This window comes from Orcinus orca, chromosome X (genome assembly GCF_937001465.1).
Source record: "Orcinus orca chromosome X, mOrcOrc1.1, whole genome shotgun sequence".
Lineage (NCBI taxonomy): Eukaryota > Metazoa > Chordata > Mammalia > Artiodactyla > Delphinidae > Orcinus > Orcinus orca.
Genome location: NC_064580.1, coordinates 33,039,178 through 33,062,883, shown reverse-complemented (window position 1 = coordinate 33,062,883; position 23,706 = coordinate 33,039,178). Strand labels below are relative to the sequence as shown.

At 36.9% G+C, this 23,706-nt stretch overlaps 1 protein-coding gene across 1 annotated transcript in view; it reads right to left on the bottom strand.

The window, feature by feature from the left end:
* Window positions 1-23,706, bottom strand: part of CFAP47 (cilia and flagella associated protein 47) — a 541,109-nt gene that overhangs the window by 85,612 nt on the left and 431,791 nt on the right. Inside the window, 3 exon segments of the mRNA XM_049704952.1 lie at window positions 3,183-3,287; window positions 7,258-7,366; window positions 10,474-10,649. Of these exon segments, the coding sequence (XP_049560909.1) occupies window positions 3,183-3,287; window positions 7,258-7,366; window positions 10,474-10,649 (390 nt within the window).

Below are 23,706 nucleotides of genomic sequence, written 5' to 3'. Positions count from 1 at the left end.
AATGTCCTGGTTTATCACCTCTCAAACTACATAGATGTTTCTAAGCTTAAGTTCCAATAAAAAGAGGGAAACTTGCTTTGTTTCCAAAGTAGGATGGGTGGTGACAGGAAATTTATAAAATTCTATCTCAGTAAGTGAGGATGAAAAGGCAAGTTTTATCTGCATATGTCTTCAAATGACTGTATTACTTTTAGTTAGAGAGTCTACAAGCATAAATTCACTATATTTTCACTTATGATGTCTGAACTTGATCACACGTAATTGACTGCCTGGAATCAAATGTCAGGGTTCAATTATAGTAACAACTGTTTTATGTAAATTACTTACTTTTTGGCTATTTTATAAAATAAAGCATGGATGACAGAAATTAGGTTAATTTAAACCACTGGAAATAAGCCAAACTACAAAAACAAGAAGGTCATGTTTTCGTGTTTTGCCAAGTGGCCTGGAATACTGGAGGTTCTAAGTTAAACCATTTCCTACCATTCCTGGACACTAGTATCCAACAATTACCCTGGCATTGCTTACATTATCCACCTGGGTTCACAGAGGGAAATTAAAAAGTACCCCAGGGAACATATGCATTAAAAAAAAGGTAACATTTTTAGTCCATCTTCATCTCAAACTTCTTTGAAAGGAGACAGAGTAAAACAATTAAAGATCCAATCTCAATGTTTCTGAAAGAAGAAACAAGTGGAGGTAAAAGACAGTAGATCTGGCTTGCACACTGAGTAGAGCTCAAGGGCATTAGAGCTTGCTAAGAATCAAGAGAGTTTGCCATAGACACAGGCTGCAAGGACCATAGACACATGCTGGGTAATAAAATCACTCTGATTTTATCTCTTTTTCCTTTATTTTCACTGTTCTGACCTTTAGATGCAGTGAGTCCCACATCAAGTATAAATGAAATAAATAATGGCAACTATTTGAAAATAAAAATGAAACGACTGAAAACCAAGAGAAAATCTCAGAACATAATGTTTGATATCAGAGAAGGCCTGTTTATCACATTTACTGCTTACTATTGTTCCTCTTATCCTGTTATGCAGTAACAATCTCATTGAGAGATTCTGGTAGCATATTATGAGTTTATGATATTTGCAGTTGTGATGCCCTAACCAAATTAATCTCAGGATTCAAAATCTATACAAACAACTTTAGCCTAAAGTTAGATTTTTTACAATGCAGAGTTCTTCACATGGATACAAACTGGAAACAAATGAAACAAATAATAAACCTTAGCCATTTCCTTAAGTTCAGCAAAGAGTCATATTCAGAAATAGTTAAAACTTATCCTACAAGCACCACCACACTAGATTTTTGATTAATCAGCTACTCAGTTGTGTGTGTTAGTTCAGATATATTTATCAGTGAAATCAAGAGAGGGACAGAAATCTGTGTGAGTTTTTCCCTAGTGGTTAACCTAATTGCAAACTTTCAGACTTAGAAAAGTAAGCCCTAAAATTTTCTTCTTAAAAATATCTTCTTTAGATGCTTACACATACATAATATATACTGCATTTTCAAAAGTTCATTCAATTAATACTTTGGGATAAACCAGTTTTGCCTGCAAAGAATGTCAACTAGATGAATTAAAAGAAGAGGAAGACCTGAATTATTCAGGGATAGAAAGGAAAAAAAAATTAAAGGCAAGAAAATAAAAAGAAAAGGCAAGAAAAACCACAAAGGTTAGGGCAACACATTGAAAAGGTTGAAGCGGTCTGGACTCAGTAGCTAAAAGAATGAATTACTGACTTAAGTCTAACCAGAGATAAAGGCTTGGAGATTTGCTACAACTTGGAAGGAGAGGCTTAGAGTGACTGAAATCAAGCCCCAGTGTTAAAGTGATTGACAAAAAGGTTTGAGTGGATTACTTACTTGTTTGAGTTCTTTTGTATTTGATAAAGAATTTTGAGTTCAGCCTCTAGGCTAGGATTTTCTAAATCTATTAAGATGGAGAACTGATCACTATCCTGCTGATGTGCCAGACCACCTTGAGTAGATGTAATTTCCACCAGAAATGCAAGCAACTAAGTTATCTCCAAGAATTAAGATGAAAGGCCTGACCCTGCTATGAAGCAATGATTTAAAAGATCAGCTGTGTTAAAATTATTTTTGTGAAAGAAAATCTCTCTACTATACCTGCCCTTCTTTATGAGAAGGATTACTGGTTTGTCTGTTTTCTTTAATATCTTTGAAAGTCAAGCATACTTCCATAGTATTGCTTCAGGTCATGTATAAGTCAGTAATCATGTAAAAAATTTATTAGCCTCAAAAACTTTTTTCTAAATTACACATTTTGGGGGAAAAAGAGGGTACTTCAGTTACATACAGGCCTTGCACTGACATAGGAACCCCTGTATTATATTTGATTTCACTCCCTCCCAGATGGCAGGATTTTGTAAGCTCCTTGGTGTCCCATAGGATATAAAGTATATACCTCGATTTACTTTACTCCCGCATCAACACCTGAAGAAGTAAAAAATAATAATAACTGTAAAATTTATGAAAAATTTTCATTGGCAGTAAGAGAGTTATGCCTAGGCATTCTGTCAGTAGCTGTAAGAACAGTCATGAAGACGGGTTGAAGCCAGATGTCCTGGGTTCAGGTCTGAGTTCGACCTCCTACTAGCTGCCTGGTCTTAATTTCTGTGTCTCATATTCCTGATCCATATAATGGGGTTGGCCATACTTCTTCCATAGGACTCTGGACAATGAATTAAAATAATTCTTAGAATGGCATGTAGCGAGTCTAGAGATACTTAAAAAATATGTTTTTAAATTCTTATTATTCAGATGAAAACAGAGTGAAAAAAATAACACAGCACTTGCAAGATTACATTTTATACAGTTTTATATTTAAGTTCATGAAAATTTGAGTAAGAAAATCCAAGTCAGAAAATTAACATAAATGCTAGCAATTTAGCATTTACATTAAAGTCCTTACATTTTAAATCTGGGTGTATATTCTCTTTCAGTCAAGTGATCTAAGGATTTAAAAATGCCTTCTTAAATGCCTGCACATACATAATGCATACTGTATTTTCAAAAGTTCATTTAAATAATAATTTACAATAAATGTGTTTTGCTTGCAAAGATGTCAAGTGGACAAATTAGATTTACTTGTGTATTGACTTTAAAATTTAATTAACTTGTCTTGGTCCAAGAATTCTCTATTGTACCTGAGCACAGTGGAAGGTGACAGAAGTCTGATGACCAGCTCCTCCAAGAGCAGAAGGACGAAAGTGAACAGATATGTCTTTGGTGGAGTGAGGTGGTGTGATCAGCTGTGTAAATTAAGAAACAAGGAAGAGAAACAAAAATCAATACTTTTGTTTGAGTCAGCATCTTTGTGTGCTAGGTGTATACCAGGTTGATGTTCATGTGATTAACGTGTTGCCTTATACACATTAACCATTCTCAGTATGCCTGCTTGGGGAATATTGGTGAAACAGCCCATAGTAAACAGTGTTTATTAGTGCTCACACAATGTTCTTCCCCCAGACAATGACCACATCGACCAAAAAAAGGAAATCAGGATGAATTTTTTAATCTGAGTTGGAATCCCCAATAATAGAAATGTACATTTTATTTAAAGAACCCATAGCTTATTATCCATCCCAAAATACATGTCAAACCACTGGGAACCTAACTTGCAGTGTTGGCGAGGTCAAAAGAAATGAACTGAGTCTAAGTGCAGATGTAAGACATGCTTCTTTATTGTACAATGAAGTTTTTTCTTTGTCCTATTACATAGACCCTCAAGGTGTGACCTGCTAGAATAACTTGAGTCTGAAATGTATTAATCTGAGTTACGTCTTTAGAGATTGTGAAAGAAGCTAGAAACTCCATCATAATATAATGAAGGCTTGAAGATCTTAAGTAATCAAAAAGCTACACTGTGAATAACGTAATATTTATCATCAACCCTTATAGAATGACAGAATGAGTGGCACATTTGAGAAGTAAGTCAATTATTTTTTCACTAATGTATTTTGCCAGATAACTTTTGAAAAAGGACACTTGCAATTTGGCAAACTCATTCAATCTTTGTAGAATACAGCACTTGCTCTTCAATAAACTCTGAAAACGACCATAAAAAAAATACAAACTTAATTTTAGAACAGAGTTACCTCCTTATTATACATGTGGTTTATCTACAGCAAATATTTTTTATCTCAGGCTGCGTGTCCCTCTGATACTTCATTATCAGTTTTGACATTATCAGTTAATGCATATTTAAGGAGTTCAAATTAATATCAGAATTAACTTTAGCAAAGACAAAAAACAGAAAAGTTGCAGTTCATATGTTCTTTCAATTTAGCAAATGTGACAAAAATATTTCTCTCCCTCTCCCCATACATATATAAAAGAAATCAACCATTTCATCGGAAAAATGTATAATACTATATTAACTTAGATTTTTAACTCTAGTTCTACCACTGACTAATCATGTGGTTTAAATATTTTAGCCTCTCTGGCCTCAAATTCCTTTTCTATAAATATATGTCAGAGGCATGTGGTGAAAACTGAGGTAGTGTATACAACCAAGCAATAACTCAATTCCTTTATTTCCACCTAAAATTTACTGAAAAATGCATCTCCCCTGGTTTCAAGGAAAAAAAGATAAACACGGTTGGATGGAATTTAACTGTAGCAAACCTACTGGTTTAGTGTAATGGGATATATAAATAATATGTTAAACATATCAGCTTTTGAAACTTAAAAACATTTTATTACAAGCAAGTGTCATCAGCAGTACCAATTCCCATGTTTGAGCTTACACTAGATCCTAGTTCAAGAGGGAAAGATATTCTTGCGACAGTTAGGTAAACTGAAATTTGGACAGGATATTAGATGATGGAGGAGACTAATATGCTCTTAAGAAATATAATCTAAAGTATTTACTGTTAAAATAGCATCTATAATTTACCTTTAAATTGAATAGTAAGAAGTGTAAGAGAGAAAAGAGAGGAAAAAATGTAACAAATTGTTACTATAAGAACCAAGATAGAAGGTATAAGTTTGTGCATTGTATTATTCTTTCCACTTCTGTTATCTTTTTGAAATTTCTCATAATATATAGATGGAGGACAGTAAATTTTTAATATCATTATTTGCCTTGATAATCAATCTATGCTTACTTATTGAAGCATTTACAGGTAATCATCAATATTTAAAAATCCTTACCTATGTAAACATGAATATTACACAACAAAACCAGGAATAAAGTTATATATACATATCTATATAAAGTATATACATATATATATATAATATACTTTCCATTTATTACCATTACCATTAATGTATGTTCCTATTTGTTCTATAACATACAATAGTATTTTTCTCACCTGTAAATTTATTTTTGAGTTGTTTCCAAATATTAATTGCATATTCTGTGGTCAATAATATTTGATAAGTGTACAAAAGAATGAATGGACTAGAAAACCATGGTTGGAAATGTTAAAGCCGAGACCATCTTTTTCATTATGCAACGTTAAGATGGCGTCTGTAATACAATGCATTTGTTTTCCCTTGGACCACAGTTTACATTCTCTGTAAAAGTAGTGATACGAAGGATATGAAAACACCACTAATGAGTAATTTCTGTTAAATGTAAACTATAGCCTGAACATCATATTCTGTTTAATTTATGGAAAATATGGTGTTAAGTAATACAAACATACATGTATATTTTAAAATAATTTTTCTAAGATTGCACTATATACACCAATTTTAGCAATGTAATACTTAGCGATATCTGATTTGACACATCATGGCAGTTAAGAACTAATTTTATATCATATTAGTTGGCAACCAGTAAGTGACAAGAGACAGGTATTAAAATATAAATAAAGAAATCACATTGTAGATTCGTTAAACAATCATCAAACAGCAAATAGTAAAAGCTTTTTTCTAAATACCATGATTTACTGTGAGGTCCTCTGAAGAAAATAATCTATTGCAATTATCATTTCGAAGTTTACTTGAAAGCAGGGTTTTGGCATTCACTATACATATTTGGTATCGTATGCTTTGGAAATAGAGACAGGGATGCTGAACCTTCAGATCTTGTTTTGCTACTTGGGGGAAGATAAAGTGATTGAGGCCCATTGACTGGCTCTAGTCTCTCCCAGGAATGAAGGAATGAGAAAATGAGGTAGAGAAAAAGAGAGAGAGGCAGAGCTGTCAGCACTGTCTGTGGGGAGGGGGTGATGGGTAGGAACTAAGGAAAAGCTAAAAAGAACTGGCGTCCTGGGACCTGGACACATAGAATAACCATTGAGTCAAATCATATTCCTAAAATGCACCACTTTGGTGGGGACGTTGATAGCTGGGGAGACGCAAGAGGGAGGGTGGGTCTCCTTTGTGGACTCTTCTCACTCCTCTACACTTAAGGGTCAGTGAGGCTTGGGGTTTTCTACTTTTCTATATACACAGATCTCCCCCCATATACTCCCCAAATTTCAGTTATCATTTTGGTGCAAATGATCCCCCAAGTCTTCATTTCTAGCTTAATATTCTACCCTGAATTTCAGAGCCACATAGCCAATTGCCTATGAATATTCCCTGAATTTATGTTCCTTTGAGATACTCTCCAAACTGTACATATCTTAAATCAGTGTTCTTAAAATGTGCTCTTTCTCCAGCTGCAGCAGCAGCAGCAACAAGAGAACTTTTTAGAAAAGCAAATTCTCTGTGCCCCATATACACTACCAAATGTAAAACAGATAGCTAGTGGGAAGCAGCCGCATAGCGCAGGGAGATCAGCTCGGTGCTTTGTGACCACCTAGAGGGGTGGGATAGGGAGGGTGGGAGGGAGACTGAGGCAGGATGTATATAGGAAATCTCTGTACGTTCGGCTTAATTTTGCTGTGAACCTAAACTGCTCTAAACAATTGTCTCTTTAAAAAAAAAAAAAAAAGACCACTCCAATTAAAATCAGAAAAAAAATCATATTATTGGGAAACTATTGCAAAAACTGGTTACCAAAGCGGTCAGGAATAAAGCACAACCAATTTATTTAGGGTTCAGTGAAAATGAGCATGAATCTAGCATATATAATTTCAAAAATTTACATGAACATGATACTGATTTTCTTGATAAATTAAAATTGGCAATGCATATATTTTAAAATTTTAGCATTTGAAGCCTTATTAATAATTCAATTGCTAATACTCCATGGTGTCCCAAAATCAGAATTGGAAAATGTTCTACTAGTGGTAGATTACTCGGCTTTCTGAATATACTTACCTGTGATCTGTTAATCTCCAGGACAAAATTATCAGGATTACTGTTTGTTGCTTCCAATTCTAAGGTTTCGTGTGTAGGATTATCTAAAGGAATTATCTGAGTGACAAACCTGGAAGGAAGAACAAAGGTAGTAAAGTTGTTCAATGATAAATTTCACAAACTTGTTGACTATTATGGGTTGAACTGCATCCCCCCAAAAGATATAGTAAAGTTCTAACACCCAGTGCCTCAGAATGTGACCTTATTTGGAAACAGGGTCATTGCAGACGTAATTAGTTAAGTTATGGTCACACTGGAGTAGGGTGGCCCTTAATCCAACATGACTGGTGTCCTTATGAGAAGATGATGTGAAGACACATGAGAAGGCCATACGAGAAAGGAGGTAGAGATTGGAATGATACATCTACAACTCAAGGAACACCAAAGATTGCTGGCAAGCACCAGAAGCCAGAAGAGCCAAGGAAGGACTCTCCCTCTTGGGTTTCAGAGGGAGCATGGTCCAGCTGAAACCCTGATTTCAAACTTCTAGCCATTCTAACAAGTGTGAAACAATATCTCAGTGTTTCCATATTGAAAGAGACCCCAACTACACAGAAAAATGTACGAAAATAGAGCCACACCAATGTATATCCTTAAGAATTTTGAGGACATTAGGTACAATTAAAGACCATGAAAACTTCAGAAGAGGAAAAAGACCCACAAGACTAGTTAGAAATACAGTAACTATCAAACATCTTTCAATATTATGCAACTTTAAATTATACACAGTATGACTTAGATAAAAAGTAGTTGTTTTAGAAAAACGTAAAGAACAACAAGAACTTGAAAGAAAAAAAGGCTAGCACTTTTAGGTAAAATGAAAAAAAACATGACTGTAAAATTGGTTGAGCCAAATATTTTCACAACACTGACTTATATTTATTAACAATTGTGTATATATATATATAGTTTATAGTTTTATATATATATATAGTTTTCACATATTGGTATATATTTAAAACAAGAAAAACTTAAATCTAGAAATAAATTTGTAAATAACTTGTAGCAGACACTGTCGGTGCTCCACCTAGTTTCCTGCCTCCATCCTCCAACTCCCGCATGCTTGCTGTTCATCTTCCACCTGAGACTTTCAGATGATTGCCTTGGGATCCTGAAGTCCTCAGCCCTAGAGCAGAAGTGGCTGGGAGTTTACAGCTCATCCAGAGGAAGCTTATACTGCCTAGTATGGGAGTTCAAAAGCCCAGAATCTTGGCATCGAGACAAGACAAACTCTGAGATGTGATTTATGCTCCAAAGCTCTCCACAGCAACAGATAAAGTCTGGGACTGTACCTGCAATCACATCCTTGCTTAGCTTCTTCCCTTTGCTTATTCTGCTTCCCTTGTTCTCTTACTAATTTTTCCTACTGGGATCACACCTCCTTAATAAATCACTTGCAGTGATGTTTTGGCTCAACATCTGGCACTGGGAGACTTGAACACTCTTTTGGTGTGCTGAGGGAGAGACATTAATGAGAAGGCACTGATTTGCCCACTGGTACACGTACACTTTAAAAGCAGGAAATGTGACTTGATTATCCCTATGCATCAGCGCCAAACTTGACCCCAGAAATGTACTAGGAACTCAATCACCTAAATATAAAGGTCATATTTCAAGGGCATATGGTATTAACCAAATGACCAAGTATTCTCAATTGCCCAATACTTACCCTCTGCTTTGCCTTGACCAAACTTTAGTCAGCTTTCTATCTTTCCCATAGGCCCCTGAATTCTACTTGTCCCCAAGCCTGAGCAAGCACCAAAAAAGTAGAATGTGCCTCCCTTCTGGGCTTCTCTTGGGAATCAACTGACCACAGCAAAACCCTTTTTCCTATCAGTCCCCACCGGTCATTTTCCCTTCCTTGTCCAGCTTTCCCTCCAAAGATTCTGCTTATTTCTGCTTGCTCCTTCTTTAGCCTATAAAAGAAAAAGCTTGCCCGGTTTGATATTGAGTAGCTTGCAGATTTCTGAGAGGGGAATGTTCTCCGAATTGCAATAGTACCCCACCAACTATTTCAATAGTCCCTTTTCCTCCCTTGCAATAATCATTTTGAATAAAAGCCTCTCCTTACTAAGTCCTGACTTGTTTTTCTTCTCACACAAGTTTTCCACACGGTCATTTAAATATCAAACCTCCCTGGAGAAATAAATCAATTACTAAAAACATATTTATGTCTTATTTTAAAATACTAAATGCATTATAACAATATTCTTTTAGATAAACATTTTTTTCTTCCATGAAATAATTTTATCTATTAAATAGAACTTACTTTCCAAGGTCACAATGTATTTCTGTGTCTTTTAATGTATGCTGACAAAGAAAATCCAAGATTCAGTCTGTGTTCACAAAGCCTCTATAGTCACAATGCAGAGAGGAGACAAGCCCACGTTTCTAATGGTAATCTAGCAAAATAGGGTCTTGTATATACATTATGGTCTTAATTTTCATGCTTCACATTATAAAAATGTTTATCCTTTAAAATTTTACAAATATATTTATTTATTCATCATTCATTAAAATAAGAATTATTCTAACTCTGAAAGAGCATATAAACTAGCAAAAGACATTTTCATGGCGTAATGGAATGCATCGTACACACCAATACTAAGTACAGTCTTTAAAACTATAACAATTGGATATTACTGTTAAAACAAAGAAAGTTGACTATTTTACTATAAACTGAGTTAATCGTGAGCATAGAGGCCATGTGTTTGTGTGTGTGTGTGAGAATACACAGTGCAAAGTTTTTCATAATTATGCCATAAGAACACTCGTCATTGCACTGTTAATATATGTGTGTATCTGATTTGCATTTAATTGAGAATATAAGATATAAATGAATTTTTATCATGAAAATTGAAAGTTTAACCCCTAGTCCTTACAGAATCATTTTCATTTGGTGCAACCCAGAAAAATATGGTTAACAAAAAGTGAAGTGAAAGAGAGTATATAGGGGCAATTTAGGAATTATTTAACTTGATATTCTAATAAAAAATATCTTTGCATTAAAGAAAACAATGGTAATTCTAAATTAGTATATTTTACCAATGAATGGTATTAAACAAAGCTAAAACTATGAGCGAGTGTAATCTCAATGATTATACCATGCAAAGAAATAATTTTAAAGGTTAATTTCAAAGGATCAGCAATAAGTATAATGCCACACTCAAACCATACCTTTGTTCTCTATAGCCTGTAGTCGCTGGAGAATACCGTACAACACAGTTGAGAGAATCTAGTGGAAATAGTACAAGTTCCTTGAGTCCACTAACGGCAGCACTCGATAACTGCACATTTAAGTGAATAATTTTCTCTTCTGGATTAAAGAGACGTATTTCAATACAAACACTCTCCTAGAATGACATAAGAAATATAAAATTAGCTCTTAGCATCAGCATAGAGTCATTGTCCTACGGAAGCCATAAAACAATGGCCAAATGTATAAAAGTTTATGTTTCTCCTTGACCCACTACTGAATGTACCTCACTCTCTTTTAATCTCTTACATATTTTCTTCGTTTATCCTTGCTAAATGGTGACAATATTTTTTTCAACAACAAACGGTCCAAGAGATCCACCTAGCTAAATGCTAAGGAAACTGCAAAATTACATTTAAAATATATTTGTCTTCAGTACCATTATTATTATGAGGTCTGTCTGTCAATGTTTCTTCTTGCTGTGGTACTCAGACTTATCATACGTAGAGGTCGCTAAAATATGGGTTACTGGCCCTCTTCCTCAAAGATTCTGATTCAGTACATCTGGGATGGGGCCCGAAAATTTATCTTTCTAAAAAGCTGTGGCTGCTTCTGCTGATTCCGAGGATACACTTTAAGTAGCTCTGTACATTAGTAGCAAATTCTAGAGACAATCTGAACTAAGAGGTCAAATTATGCTGATGATATGACTACCTTCCTGTTTAGACTCCTCCCTTCTGTAAGGTTTCTCCTGTCCTGCCTCCTGGGCTACATCCACTCAGCCATGGAAGGCACACTTCATGTTCCAAGACATTTCCTGATTCTCATTCTGATCCATTCTGGCTAATGACTTACATCTTTTATTTATTTATTTTTTTTTGTGGTACATGGGCCTTTTTTGTGTGTGCTACACGGGCCTCTCACTGTTGTGGCCTCTCCCGTTGTGGAGCACAGGCTCCGGATGCGCAGGCTCAGTGGCCATGGCTCACGGGCCCAGCCGCTCCGCGGCATGTGGGATCTTCCCAGACCAGGGCACGAACCCGTGTCCCTTGCATCGGCAGGCGGACTCTCAACCACTGCGCCACCAGGGAAGCCCACTTATATCTTTTTTCTAAAAATTTTCTTGAAGTATAGTTGATTTACAATGTTGTGTTAATTTCTGCTGTAAAGTAATTCAGTTATACATATATTATTTTTCATATTCTTTTCCATTATGGTTTATCACAGGATATTGAATATAGTTTCCTGTGCTATACAGTAGGACCTTGTTGTTCATCCATCCTGTATATAATATTTTGCATTTGCTAATCCCAAACTCCCAATCCATCCCTCTCCCATCCCTCCTCCCCTTGGCAACCACAAGTCTGTTCTCTGTGTAGTGACTTATATCTTACCCCATTACAGCCATGATCTCCACTACAGTAAAAGCCATTAGTTGAAGGAAATGTGTCAAAAGTGATTAAATAGACAGGACATATCTCAATCTTAACAAAGACTAATTGTCTATAATGGCTTAACCTAATTAAATGGAGAATGTTGGACATTTTAGTCATAATTTAAAGTTTGGTAATGGATGTACTTTGGGACATGGAGCTATTTTGAAACTTATCAAATCACATTAAAGGAGCTGGTGGGGACAGGTGGTGATGGGGAGAGAGTTATTCACACAACGTATCTTCAAGACAGACATTACAGCTTTGTCCATGAACAAGCATTTGCTTGATTACCTCTGTATAAATAAATGAGTGGATAAGTATTATATTTTAGGGGGATGGAAAAAGCATTTAGTGTGGTGAACATCATCTGGCAAGGAAAGATGGAAATCAAGGATATAGACAAGTTTATAATTACTAGATGAGAGAAGATATAATTTACTACAAATCAGATTTAATTATGAATGCAATTGAAAATGGCCATCTACAATAGTTTCAGGAGATATTAGAATCATGGATTCCTAAAATAAATGGCCATTAAATTCCTACAGTAAAATATCCACGCTCATAATTATAAAGAAGGAAAAATAAGATATAACATGCGAAAAACTCAACAGTGGCATTACATCACAAAATTTACTATTTCTTAGGCAACCTGACATATTTTATAAGACTGTTACAGAACACAGACTCCTAGGAAGTTTCTGAGGGTCAAGCAAATCAACAACTAACCCAAAGGAATATGCCATGATAACAAATACCAACCACCATATATTAGCCTAGAAACTTTGCCCAGGTCTTTGGACAGAAAATTGAAATGAGACATCTCAGACTAGATATGTGTCCTGGTCTATTACTCAAATTTCTTCAGAGGAAGTGTCAGTTTAAGACACTGCTATAGCTTCCTTTTTTTTTTTTTAATTTTTGGCTGCATTGGGTCTTCATTGCTGCGCACGGGCTTTCTCTAGTTGTGGTGAGCAGGGGCTACTCTTTGTTGTGGTGCACGGGTTTCTCATTGTGGTGGCTTCTCTTGTTGCGGAACACGGGCTCTAGGCACACAGGCTTCAGTAGTTGTGGCACGTGGGCTCAGTGTTGTGGCTCGCGGGCTGTAGAGCACAGGCTCAGTAGTTGTGATGCATGGGCTTTGCTGCTCTGTGGCATGTGGGATCTTCCCGGAGCAGGGCTTGAACCCGTGTCCCCTGCATTGGCAGGCAGATTCTTAACCATTGCGCCACCAAGGAAGTACTATAGCTTCTTCAAAGTAGTAAAAATGCTAAGATCTAAACCACTGATTATCACAGTAATTCATTTTTATATCACCATCAGCTCATATACACATACTACTGAAAAGGAAGTTTCACAAAACAGTCCCTACTCTTACCACATGTGATTTCTATGATCTATTCTATTCTACTCTACTCTATTCTAGTCATCTCTTTAAAAAATAATGCTCATTTTGACCCAGTCACATTCTGAGACCTGTACATTGAAAAACTCTGGTCTAAAAAGGAAAAAAGTACTGGAATATGGAATTGCTTTATGTCTTATCACATGTAAACTATGAATACAAAATAAAACAAAACCACTTTAAAGCTACTGTTTCCTCTGTGAACTACAAGCCATATAACAGAAGCATGCTTTGTGTTACAAATGTGTGATGACATTCTACACAGTTGGCCAAATCTCTTGGGAAATGTGGATGGCAGCTAAGGGGCACCTCTGTCACAGCTCCTCCTTGACATATCCATTGCAAGTAACACTACCTGATCATTTCACTCTTATCCAGTAGGACTGGATGCCCCCTCAAAATTCTTCACAGAGCAGCCTTCCAGAGAGCAATCATCAATTGCTTACAAGCACTAAGTACCACTGCAGTCACTGGAGAATCCCTGCAACCAAATTCTCTGGAGTCTTGAAAATAGCAACAGACTCAATAGAAATGAATATTTCATTATACTAAAATGACTGAAGTTTCCAATTAATTGTTCTGTACTCCTACCATGGTAAAATATATGTCAAATTTAACTACAATATTATAAAAAATAATTTCTAACTTTCATTATGGTTTGAATATTATTTTCTTCAAAGTTTAAACAGATAAAAATCCCTAAATGATACCTTTCATATATGGTATTATATAAATAATTTTTATTAAATATCCATCTGCCAAAATAATGTCAAAATTAATTTAGACAAGATTAATTTTCCAACTAGATTTCTTAAGGCCATAAAAATTAGATATTTCTTTAAATATCTGATGCATTCAGTAAGTTAAAGAAAGGAAATTTTTGTCATTCACCATTTTACCAAATGATCAAAATTTGTAAATTTATTCTTGGAACACCTCCTTTGAGTTATCTACGTAATCCAGAAATACATAACTATTTTGAGTAAATAACATACAAAACAAAATGTGTAAAAAATTACTCTGCAAAAATGGTTAATAGTCTTGCTGCCTAAGGTATCCTACTACCCCCATTCCATTTTTTGATAAATAAGTTATTCAATAGGAAGTACAAAGTCAGTTAAATTTCTGTGAACACTTGATATATTTAAAAAGCTTGAAATAATGGGCTACTGTATATCTTGCCAATGGCATTTTACTCCACTTTGATGAGTGGATTTTTTTCAGTTTATGTTTAGAATTAAATATAAATCAGTTTTGACTGATTATTTTTTTTTGAAAAATAGTAATGACTGTATATGGTGACTTCAAAAGTTGTCTTTCATCTTCACATGGCCTCTTTTAGGTTCAATGATAGAGAGTATTCCTCCATAAGTTGTCTAGTATTTTTCTCTTGATTGTACTTAAGGAATATTTTAGCTAACATAATGACTGTTTAAAGAAACTGCTTCCATTTCTCACAATCCTTTGTAGAGAGACCAAATTGGGTATATTTAATCCTGTGGAATATAGGTAAAGATTTTAAAGCATGAGAACATTCATAAGATGCTGAAATTTAGACTATCGAAAAAGTTCAAATACTCAGAGAAGTCTGGAATACTATTTTAAAATATGTACAAACAACTGAACTGAATTTTGTTAAGTTATAAACCTTTTCAAAGGGAATTTGACTATCTGTGTTCATCTTAAAACAAATATAAAATATTTTCAGCATCTAAATACATATTATATGTTTATTATTTTCTTAAAACAGAAGAAACATTTTGAGAGATTTAAAAACATAAATTAGATCAGGTCATTCCCTTCTTCACACCTCCTAGTGGCTTCTAATTGCACAAGGAATAAAAACTCTCATCTTGCCTTTTGAGGTCCTACAAGATGGTGTCCTATAGACACCTCTGATCGCAAATCATACCTTTACCATTTCTGTCCAAGCTCCAGCCTCACAAGCCTCTTTTCTGTTCCTGGAGTGCCTGGGCTCCTTCCTGGCAGGCCCCTTCCCACCAAGCTGATTTTGTCCCAAGGGCTTATACATTGGTTAGTCTCTCTACCTGGTTGTACTGCTTCAGTCTTTGTGTCATCCTCAATGAAACCTTGGACTATTTTCGTTTGTAGAATTATCACTGTCTAAATTCATCTTGTCCATTTATGGTCATGGTAATGGGTTCACCTGGTGAACTAAACTTAGTGGAGTGTAATCTGAAAATGGTTTCTCTCCTCCACTGCTGCTCTCCAAACCAGGCAGGATCTCCCTTTCCCCACCCCTGTTGTTATCTTAGGATGGTTCGCAATGCTAGAGCAGTCTCACTGTCAGATATATAAAGAAATACAAAATCAATCAACACTTTCATCTCACATCCAACAAATACTTTTCCTGATTTCTCTCCCTGGCACACCGTCCCCACTTCCAGGACTATCTACTGATTTTTCAGACTGCCTGTGAAGAAGGTAGACATGATCTGTTCTTTTCAATTCCCTGCTCTGACTTCCTCCCCTCCTGCAATCACTGTGCTAATATGGATCCTTCAGGTTACAGGATGTAGATGGGATGAGAGGTAAAAGAACAAAGGCCATTTATTTAATTGATGCTGGGTGATCTTCTCCAGCTGACTTGCTAGGTCCCTCTTTCTTACTCTTTCTAGCATTACCCCCATGTAGACTCTTCTGGGTTCTTCTCACTCTAGTAGAATGTACCTTGAGGCAGATTCTTTTAAAACAGTCCAAGCCCAGTCTCCTTCCACAGAGTAAAATCCATTTTGATCCAGAAGGTCTTATCATGTGTCAGTGGAAGTGTAGCTGCTTTCACTCTAGCCATTTTCCCTTTACATACGGTCCAATCTGTGGGCAGGAACGCACCAAAATCTAATGGGCATTAAACTGTCAGTTTCCACTCCTTAAAGAAAACACCGCCACTCTCTTTGTGTTCTGGCCGTGGCATACACAGGCTAGAAAGCGGATGATAGGCTAAAGATTTCTCATCTCCCTAGACACAGCAGAAATATCATTTCTCCAGCAAAATTCTGTGCTCTCCTTCACAATATAAAGATATCATTGGGTAGCAGCTATCCAATCAGAGGTTACATTTCCCAGACCCTCCTGCACCCAGGCATAGCTGTGTGACTAGTTCACTCCAATAGTATGTGAGTTGAAGTGATGTGTGCCACTTCTGTGTGACTAGCAGGAATTCTCTCCTCTCTTTTCTCTTTCTCCACCCATGTGCAAGAACCTTTGAGGCCCTAAAGGATGATGGATTCACCATATGGGAGGAGTCTGAATCCTGGGATCTCAACATGGAGGGCGCCAGCCACTAACCAGGAACAAATGAACCACACTGTTACAATTATTAAAAATGTTGATTGTGTTAAACCACTGAAATTCTGGAGTTTGTTATATCAGCTAGAGATGCCCTAACTTATACATTTAGTGAGTCCTAATTAAGTGGCATAGCAAAACCTTTCACAGCATGGAGAAAGAATTATCTATAGTTCTCAGGTTTGTATTTTACTTGAAAATCTAAGACAATAGAAAAACTTCACATAGAGTATCCCATTTCAATTTTATTTTTGTTTCCTCTCTAACGCAACTAAAATATTAGCTCCATGCAAACAGGAGCCTTGTTTGTATTGTTCATCACTTTCCTCAGCATCTAGAATAGTGCCAGGGATACGAGAGACAGTAAATATTCATTAAATAAGAAAATATGCAATTTTTAAGAGGCTTTAATGTTTGTATATAAATCTAGTTGTTAATATGTCTAATATTCTGGATAATCACAACACTGAACTAAATAATACAGCAAAAACACTCATAAAATCTGACTCAGGAGGAGTTTAAAAATATCAAGTTAACTCAGGCTGACCTCTTTCATGAAAGTTATTGGGAAAGAACAGCTGCCTCAGATGGGAGAAAGACACTGGGTTAACTTTATCATTTGGTTGCTGGTTCACACCTTCTCTGAACAGGAATAATTTAATTCACTGAGTATTTCTACCGAAAACTTCATCAATTCCTATTCTTAATGGGTCATAGAAAATGAAGATTATTATTATTTTTGCCCATAAAAGCCTAATTGAGTCAATGACAATTCAATATGCACTAGCAGGAAGTATTTTTCACCATATCTTCTCCTAGAAGATAATCATGAGTTCATTATAAAAGGATTATTTCTGAGGTCCAAAACCACAATAATACTAATTTAAATAAGGCATATTATTGAGGAATTTTAATTTTATTCAACTTGAAAACATTATCAAGTCAATAAATAAATTGTACCAAAGGGGATTTTGAAGTGTACCATGTAATTCAGAAGAAGTGATAACTATAGTCTGTCCTAGTAATTTTTCTAAATTGAAAAGTCAGTGCAAGCAGTTCAGGACTCAGAGGAATCAGGTAGACAGCTGTAAACTACAAGCACCATTGTCATTCCTCTGCTACTGCCATCTACATGTCACTGTGTCTATGGAAGTCATGCCTCACATCCTCCCTCACCAACTCCAGTCCTTTGCCATCCAATCTGAGTCATACAGATTGCAGAGGTGCAATCAAAGTGGGAGATAATTCCAGACTGGGAGTGATGTCGGGTGAGGATGCACTGATAGGCACTGAGGAGTTGTGAAAAAGCCAGAAACTCCTGAAGAGTCTATAGGTTTGTTCACGTGTATTCAGACATTTCCCACAACCTTGAAGGGGGAAAAACTATGAAAAGCAGTGACAAATAGAAACATGTCTAATTACAGGGACAAATACCTAGGAAGTACCCTCCTGCTTAGTCTGTTTAATATAGGCTCTCTCTGTCTCAAGATATAGATATAGAGGGGACCTTCAAGACGGCAGAGGAGTAGGACATGGAGATAACCTTCCTCCCCACAAATACACCAGAAATATATCTACATGTGAAACAACTCCTACAGAACACCTACTGAATGCAGGCAGAAGACCTCAGACTTCCCAAAAGGCAAGAAACTCCCCACGTACTGGGTAGGGCAAAGAAAAAACAGAGACAAAAGAAAAGGGATGGGACCTGCACCACTGGGAGGGAGCTGTGAAGGAGAAAAGCTTTCCACACACTAGGAAGCCCCTTCGCAGGCGGAGACTGCGGGGGGCGGAGGGGGGAAGCTTCGGAGCCGCGGAGGAGAGCACAGCAAGAGCGGTGCGGAGGGCAAAGCGGAGAGATTCCCGCACAGAGGATCGGTGCTGACCAGCACTCACCAGCCCAAGAGGCTTGTCTGCTCACCCACCGGGGCGGGCAGGGGCTGGGAGCTGAGGCTCTGGCTTCGGTCGGATCCCAGGGAGAGGACTGGGGTTGGCGGCGTGAACAAAGCCTGAAGGGGTTAGTGCACCACAGCTAGCCGGGAGGGAGTCCGGAAAAAAGTCTGGAGCTGCCGAAGAGGCAAGAGACCATTGTTTCCGGGTGTGTGAGGAGACGGGATTCCTTCCTCGTGTGCCCACAGAAGGCAGAGCACCACCTAAACAAGCTCCAGAGATGGGCACAAGCTGCGGCTATCAGCTCAGACCCCAGAGACTGGCATGAACCACTAAGGCTGCTACCGCTGCCACCAAGAATCCAGTTTGCAAGCACAGGTCACAACCCACACCCTTCCCAGGAGCCTGTGCAGCCCGCCACTGCCAGGGTCCTGTGATCCAGGGACAACTTTCCTGGGAGAACACACAGTGCTCCTCAGGCTGTGGCAACATTATGCTGCCCTCTGACGCTGCAGGCTTGCCCCGCACTCCAATTATGACTACCGTAGCCCTCCCTCTCCCCAGCCTCTGAGTAACAGAGCCCTAATCAGCTGCTGCTTTAACTGCCTCCTGTCTGGGTGGGGAGCAGATGCCCTCAGGCGACCTACACGCAAAGGCAGGGCCAAATCCAAAGCTGAATCCCAGGAGCTGTGCGAACAAAGAACAGAAAGGGAAATCTCTCCCAGCAGCCTCAGGAGCAGAAGATTAAATCTCCACAATCAACTTGATGAACCCTGAGGAATACCTGAATAGACAACGAATGTTCTGAATAGACAACGAATGTTCCCAAAATTGAGGTGGTGGACTTGGGGGCAACTGTAGACTTGGGGTTTGTTGCCTGTGACTGATTTGTTTCTGATTTTTATCTTTATCTTAGTTTAGTTTTTAGTGCTTGTTATCACTGGTGGATTTCTTTATTGGTTTAGTTGCTCTCTTTTTTTTTTACTTTGTTATTTTTTAATTTCATTATTATTTTTAAAATTTTATTATTAAATTTTTTTTTGATTTTTTTTTTTCCTTTTCTTCTGTGCCATGTGGCTGACAGGGTCTTGGTGCTCCAGCCAGGTGTCAAGCCTGAGCCTCTGAGGTGGGAGAGCTGAGTCCAGGACACTAACCACCAGAGACCTCCCAGCCCCACATAATATCAATCGGCGAGAGCTCTCCCAGAGATCTCCATCTCAACACTAAGACCCAGCTCCAGCCAACAGCCAGCAAGCTCAAGTGCTGGACGCTCATTGCCAAACAACTAGCAAGACAGGAACACAAACCCACCCATTAGCAGAGAGGCTGCCTAAAATTATAATAAGTTCACAGACACCCCAAAAAACACCACTGGAAGTGCCCTGTCCACCAGAAAGACAAGATCCACTCCCACCCACTAGAACACAGGCACCAGTCACTTGCACCAGGAAGCCTATACAAGCCACTGAACCAACTTACCCACAGACACACAGACCAAAGGAACAGAATTGAGAGCCCACAAATAAACCCATGAATATATGGTCAATTATTTGATAAGGGAGCCCTCAGTGGGGGAAAATATTCTTCGCAATAAATGGTGTTCATCACTCCCAAACTCATACTACGAGGCCATCATCACCCTGATACCAAAACCAGACAAAATGTCACAAAAAAAGAAAACTACAGGCAAATATCACTGATGAACATAGATGCAAAACTCCTCAACAAAATACTAGCAAACAGAGTCCAACAGCACATTAAAAGGATCATACACCATGATCAAGTGGGGTTTCTCCCAGGAATGCAAGGATCCTTCAATATATGCAAATCAATCAATGTGATACACCATATTAACAAACTGAAGGATAAAAATCATATGATCATCTCAACAGATGCAGAAGAAGCTTTTGACAAAATTCAACACCCACTTATGATAAAAATCCTCCAGAAAGCAGGCATAGAGAAAACTTACTTCAACATAATAAAGGTCATATATGACAAACCCACAGCCAACATTGTTCTCAATGGTGAAAAACTGAAACCATTTCCTCTAAGATCAGGAACAAGACAAGGTTGCCCACTCTCACCACTATTATTCAACATAGTTTTGGAAGTTTTAGCCACAGCAATCAGAGAAGAAAAAGAAATAAAAGGAATCCAAATTGGAAAAGAAGAAGTAAAGCTGTCACTGTTTGCAGATGGCATGATACTATACATAGAGAATCCTAAAGATGCTACCAGAAAACTACTAGAGCTAATCAATGAATTTGGTAAAGTAGCAGGATACAAAATTAATGCACAGAAATCTCTTGTACCCCTATATACTAGTGATGAAAAATCTGAAAGAGAAATTAGAGAAACACTTCCATTTAGCATTGCAACAAAAAGAATAAAATACCTAGGAATAAATCTACCTAAGGAGACAAAAGATGTGTATGCAGGAAACTATAAGACACTGATGAAAGAAATTAAAGATGATACAAACAGATGGAGAGATATACCATGTTCTTGGATTGGAAGAATCAACATTGTGAAAATGACTCTACTACCCAAAGCAATCTACAGATTCAATGCAATCCCTATCAAAAAACCATTGGCATTTTTCCCAGAACTAGAACAAAAAAATTCACAATTTGTATGGAAACACAAAAGACCCCCAATAGCCAAAGCAATCTTGAGAAAGAAAAACGGAGCTGGAGGAATCACACTCCCTGACTTCAGACTACACTACAAAGCTACAGTAATCAAGAAGTATGGTACTGACACAAAAACAGAAATATAGAACAATGGAACAGGATCAAAAGCCCAGAGATAAACCCATGCACATATGGTCACCTTATTTTTGATAAAGGAGGCAAGACTATAAAATGGAGAAAAGACAGCCTCTTCAATAAGTCGTTCTGGGAAAACTGGACAGCTACATGTAAAAGAATGAAATTAGAACACTCCCTAACACCATGCACGAAAATAAACTCAAAATGGATTAAAGACCTAAATGTAAGGCCAGAAACTATCAAACTCTTAAAGGAAAACATAGGCAGAACACTCTATGACATACATCACAGCAAGATCCCTTTTGACCCACCTCCTAGAGAATGGAAATAAAAACAAAAATAAACAAATGGGACCTAGTGAAACTTCAATGCTTTTGCACAGCAAAGGAAAACATAAAGAAGACAAAAAGACAGCCCTCAGAATGGGAGAGAATATTTGCAAATGAAGCAAGTGACAAAGGATTAATCTCCAAAATTTACAAGCACCCCATGCAGCTCAATATCAAAAAAACAAACAACCCAATCCAAAAATGGGCAAAGACCTAAACAGACATTTCTCCAAAGAAAATATAAAGATTGCCAACAAACACATGAAAGGATTCTCAACATCACTGATCATTAGAGAAATGCAAGTCAAAACTACAATGAGGTATCACCTCACACTGGTCAGAATGGTCATCACCAAAAATCTAGAAATAATAAATGCTGGAGAGGGTGTGGAGAAAAGGGAACCCTCTTGCACTGTTGGTGGGAATGTAAATTGATACAGCCACTATGGAGAACAGTATGGAGGTTCCTTAAAAAACTACAAATTAGAACTATCATACGACCCAGCAATCCTACTACTGGGCATATACCCTGAGAAAACCATAACTCAAAAAGAGCCATGTACCACAATGTTCATTGCAGCTCTATGTACAATAGCCACGACATGGAAGCAACCTAAGTGTCCATTGACAGATGAATGGACAAAGAAGATGTGGCACATATATACAATGGAATATTACTCAGCCATAAAAAGAAACAAAATTGAGTTATTTGTAGTGAGGTGGATGGACCTAGAGTCTGTCGTACAGAGTGAAGTCAGAAAGAGAAAAACAAATACCGTATGCTAACATATATATATGGGATCTAAAGAAAAATGGTTCTGAAGAACCTAGGAGCAGGACAGGAATAAAGATGCAGACATAGAGAATGGACTTGAGGACTCGGGGAGGGGGAAGAGTAACCTGTGACAAAGTGAGAGAGTGGCATGCACTTATGTATACTACCAAATGTAAAATAGATAGCTAGTGGGAAGCAGCTGCATAGCACAGGGAGATCAGCTTGGTGCTTTGTGATCACCTAGAGGGGTGGGATAGGGAGGGTGGGAAGGAGATGCAAGAGGGAGGGGATATGGTGATATATGTATATGTATAGCTGATTCACTTTGTTATACAGCAGTATCTAACACACCATTGTACAGCAATTATACTCCAATAAAGATGTTAAAAAAAGATTTAGATATAAGGATATATTCATATCTACCTGCATATATGTATCTACCTATATATGGAGAGACAGTATCTATGTTTCTATCTATCTATGGCACAGCTATATATATATATATATATATATATATATATATATATATATATATATATGATTTAATATAAATAGGTCATGAGATTTTTTAAAAATCCTATTTAAGAATTTTTCACAACTTGTCAAGATAAATTCAGAGCAGAATGCTATTTTTTGCTACTTCAACATTTCATGAGGATTAAAAATTTCAATAACATGTACAAATACTCATGATATATTATTTTTAACACAGAAAAAATTAAGATTATAAAAACCTGAAGGAAAGAAGAAAATACATAAAATGAAAACCTCAAAATACAGTTTTCATTTCATGGAGGCTAAAATTTTAAACTAAAAACTTATTGGAAATGGTTGGCAACTAATACATGTTGTTATATTTGATACCAAGTGGATTAATAGTGTTTTTAACTCTGCTTCTCTCTTACTAACTTGTGGAGAGGTTTCTGGGCCTCACCATTAACAATATAATGAATTTAATTGAAGGTTGATTACAGAATGAAAAAATACGTAAAGAAATGGTCATGCAATTTTCACTGACAAGAGAACAAATATTATGAAGGCTATGACTGACCTAAAATTTAAAGCCTATAAGGTTTTATTTACAAACTTAAGATTTGTTTTCAGCTCATTGCTATATATTGAAATTACTGACTGTCAATGGGAAGACAGTAGATTACGCTCATCATTCTACCACACCCAAACTATATGATACACAGGAGATTTTTGTGTTCAAAGAAAATGGAATAGCAGCTATTACCCATTAAAATTTCCAAGACAGTAGTGCTCATTTTGTAATGTATAAAAATATTGAATCCC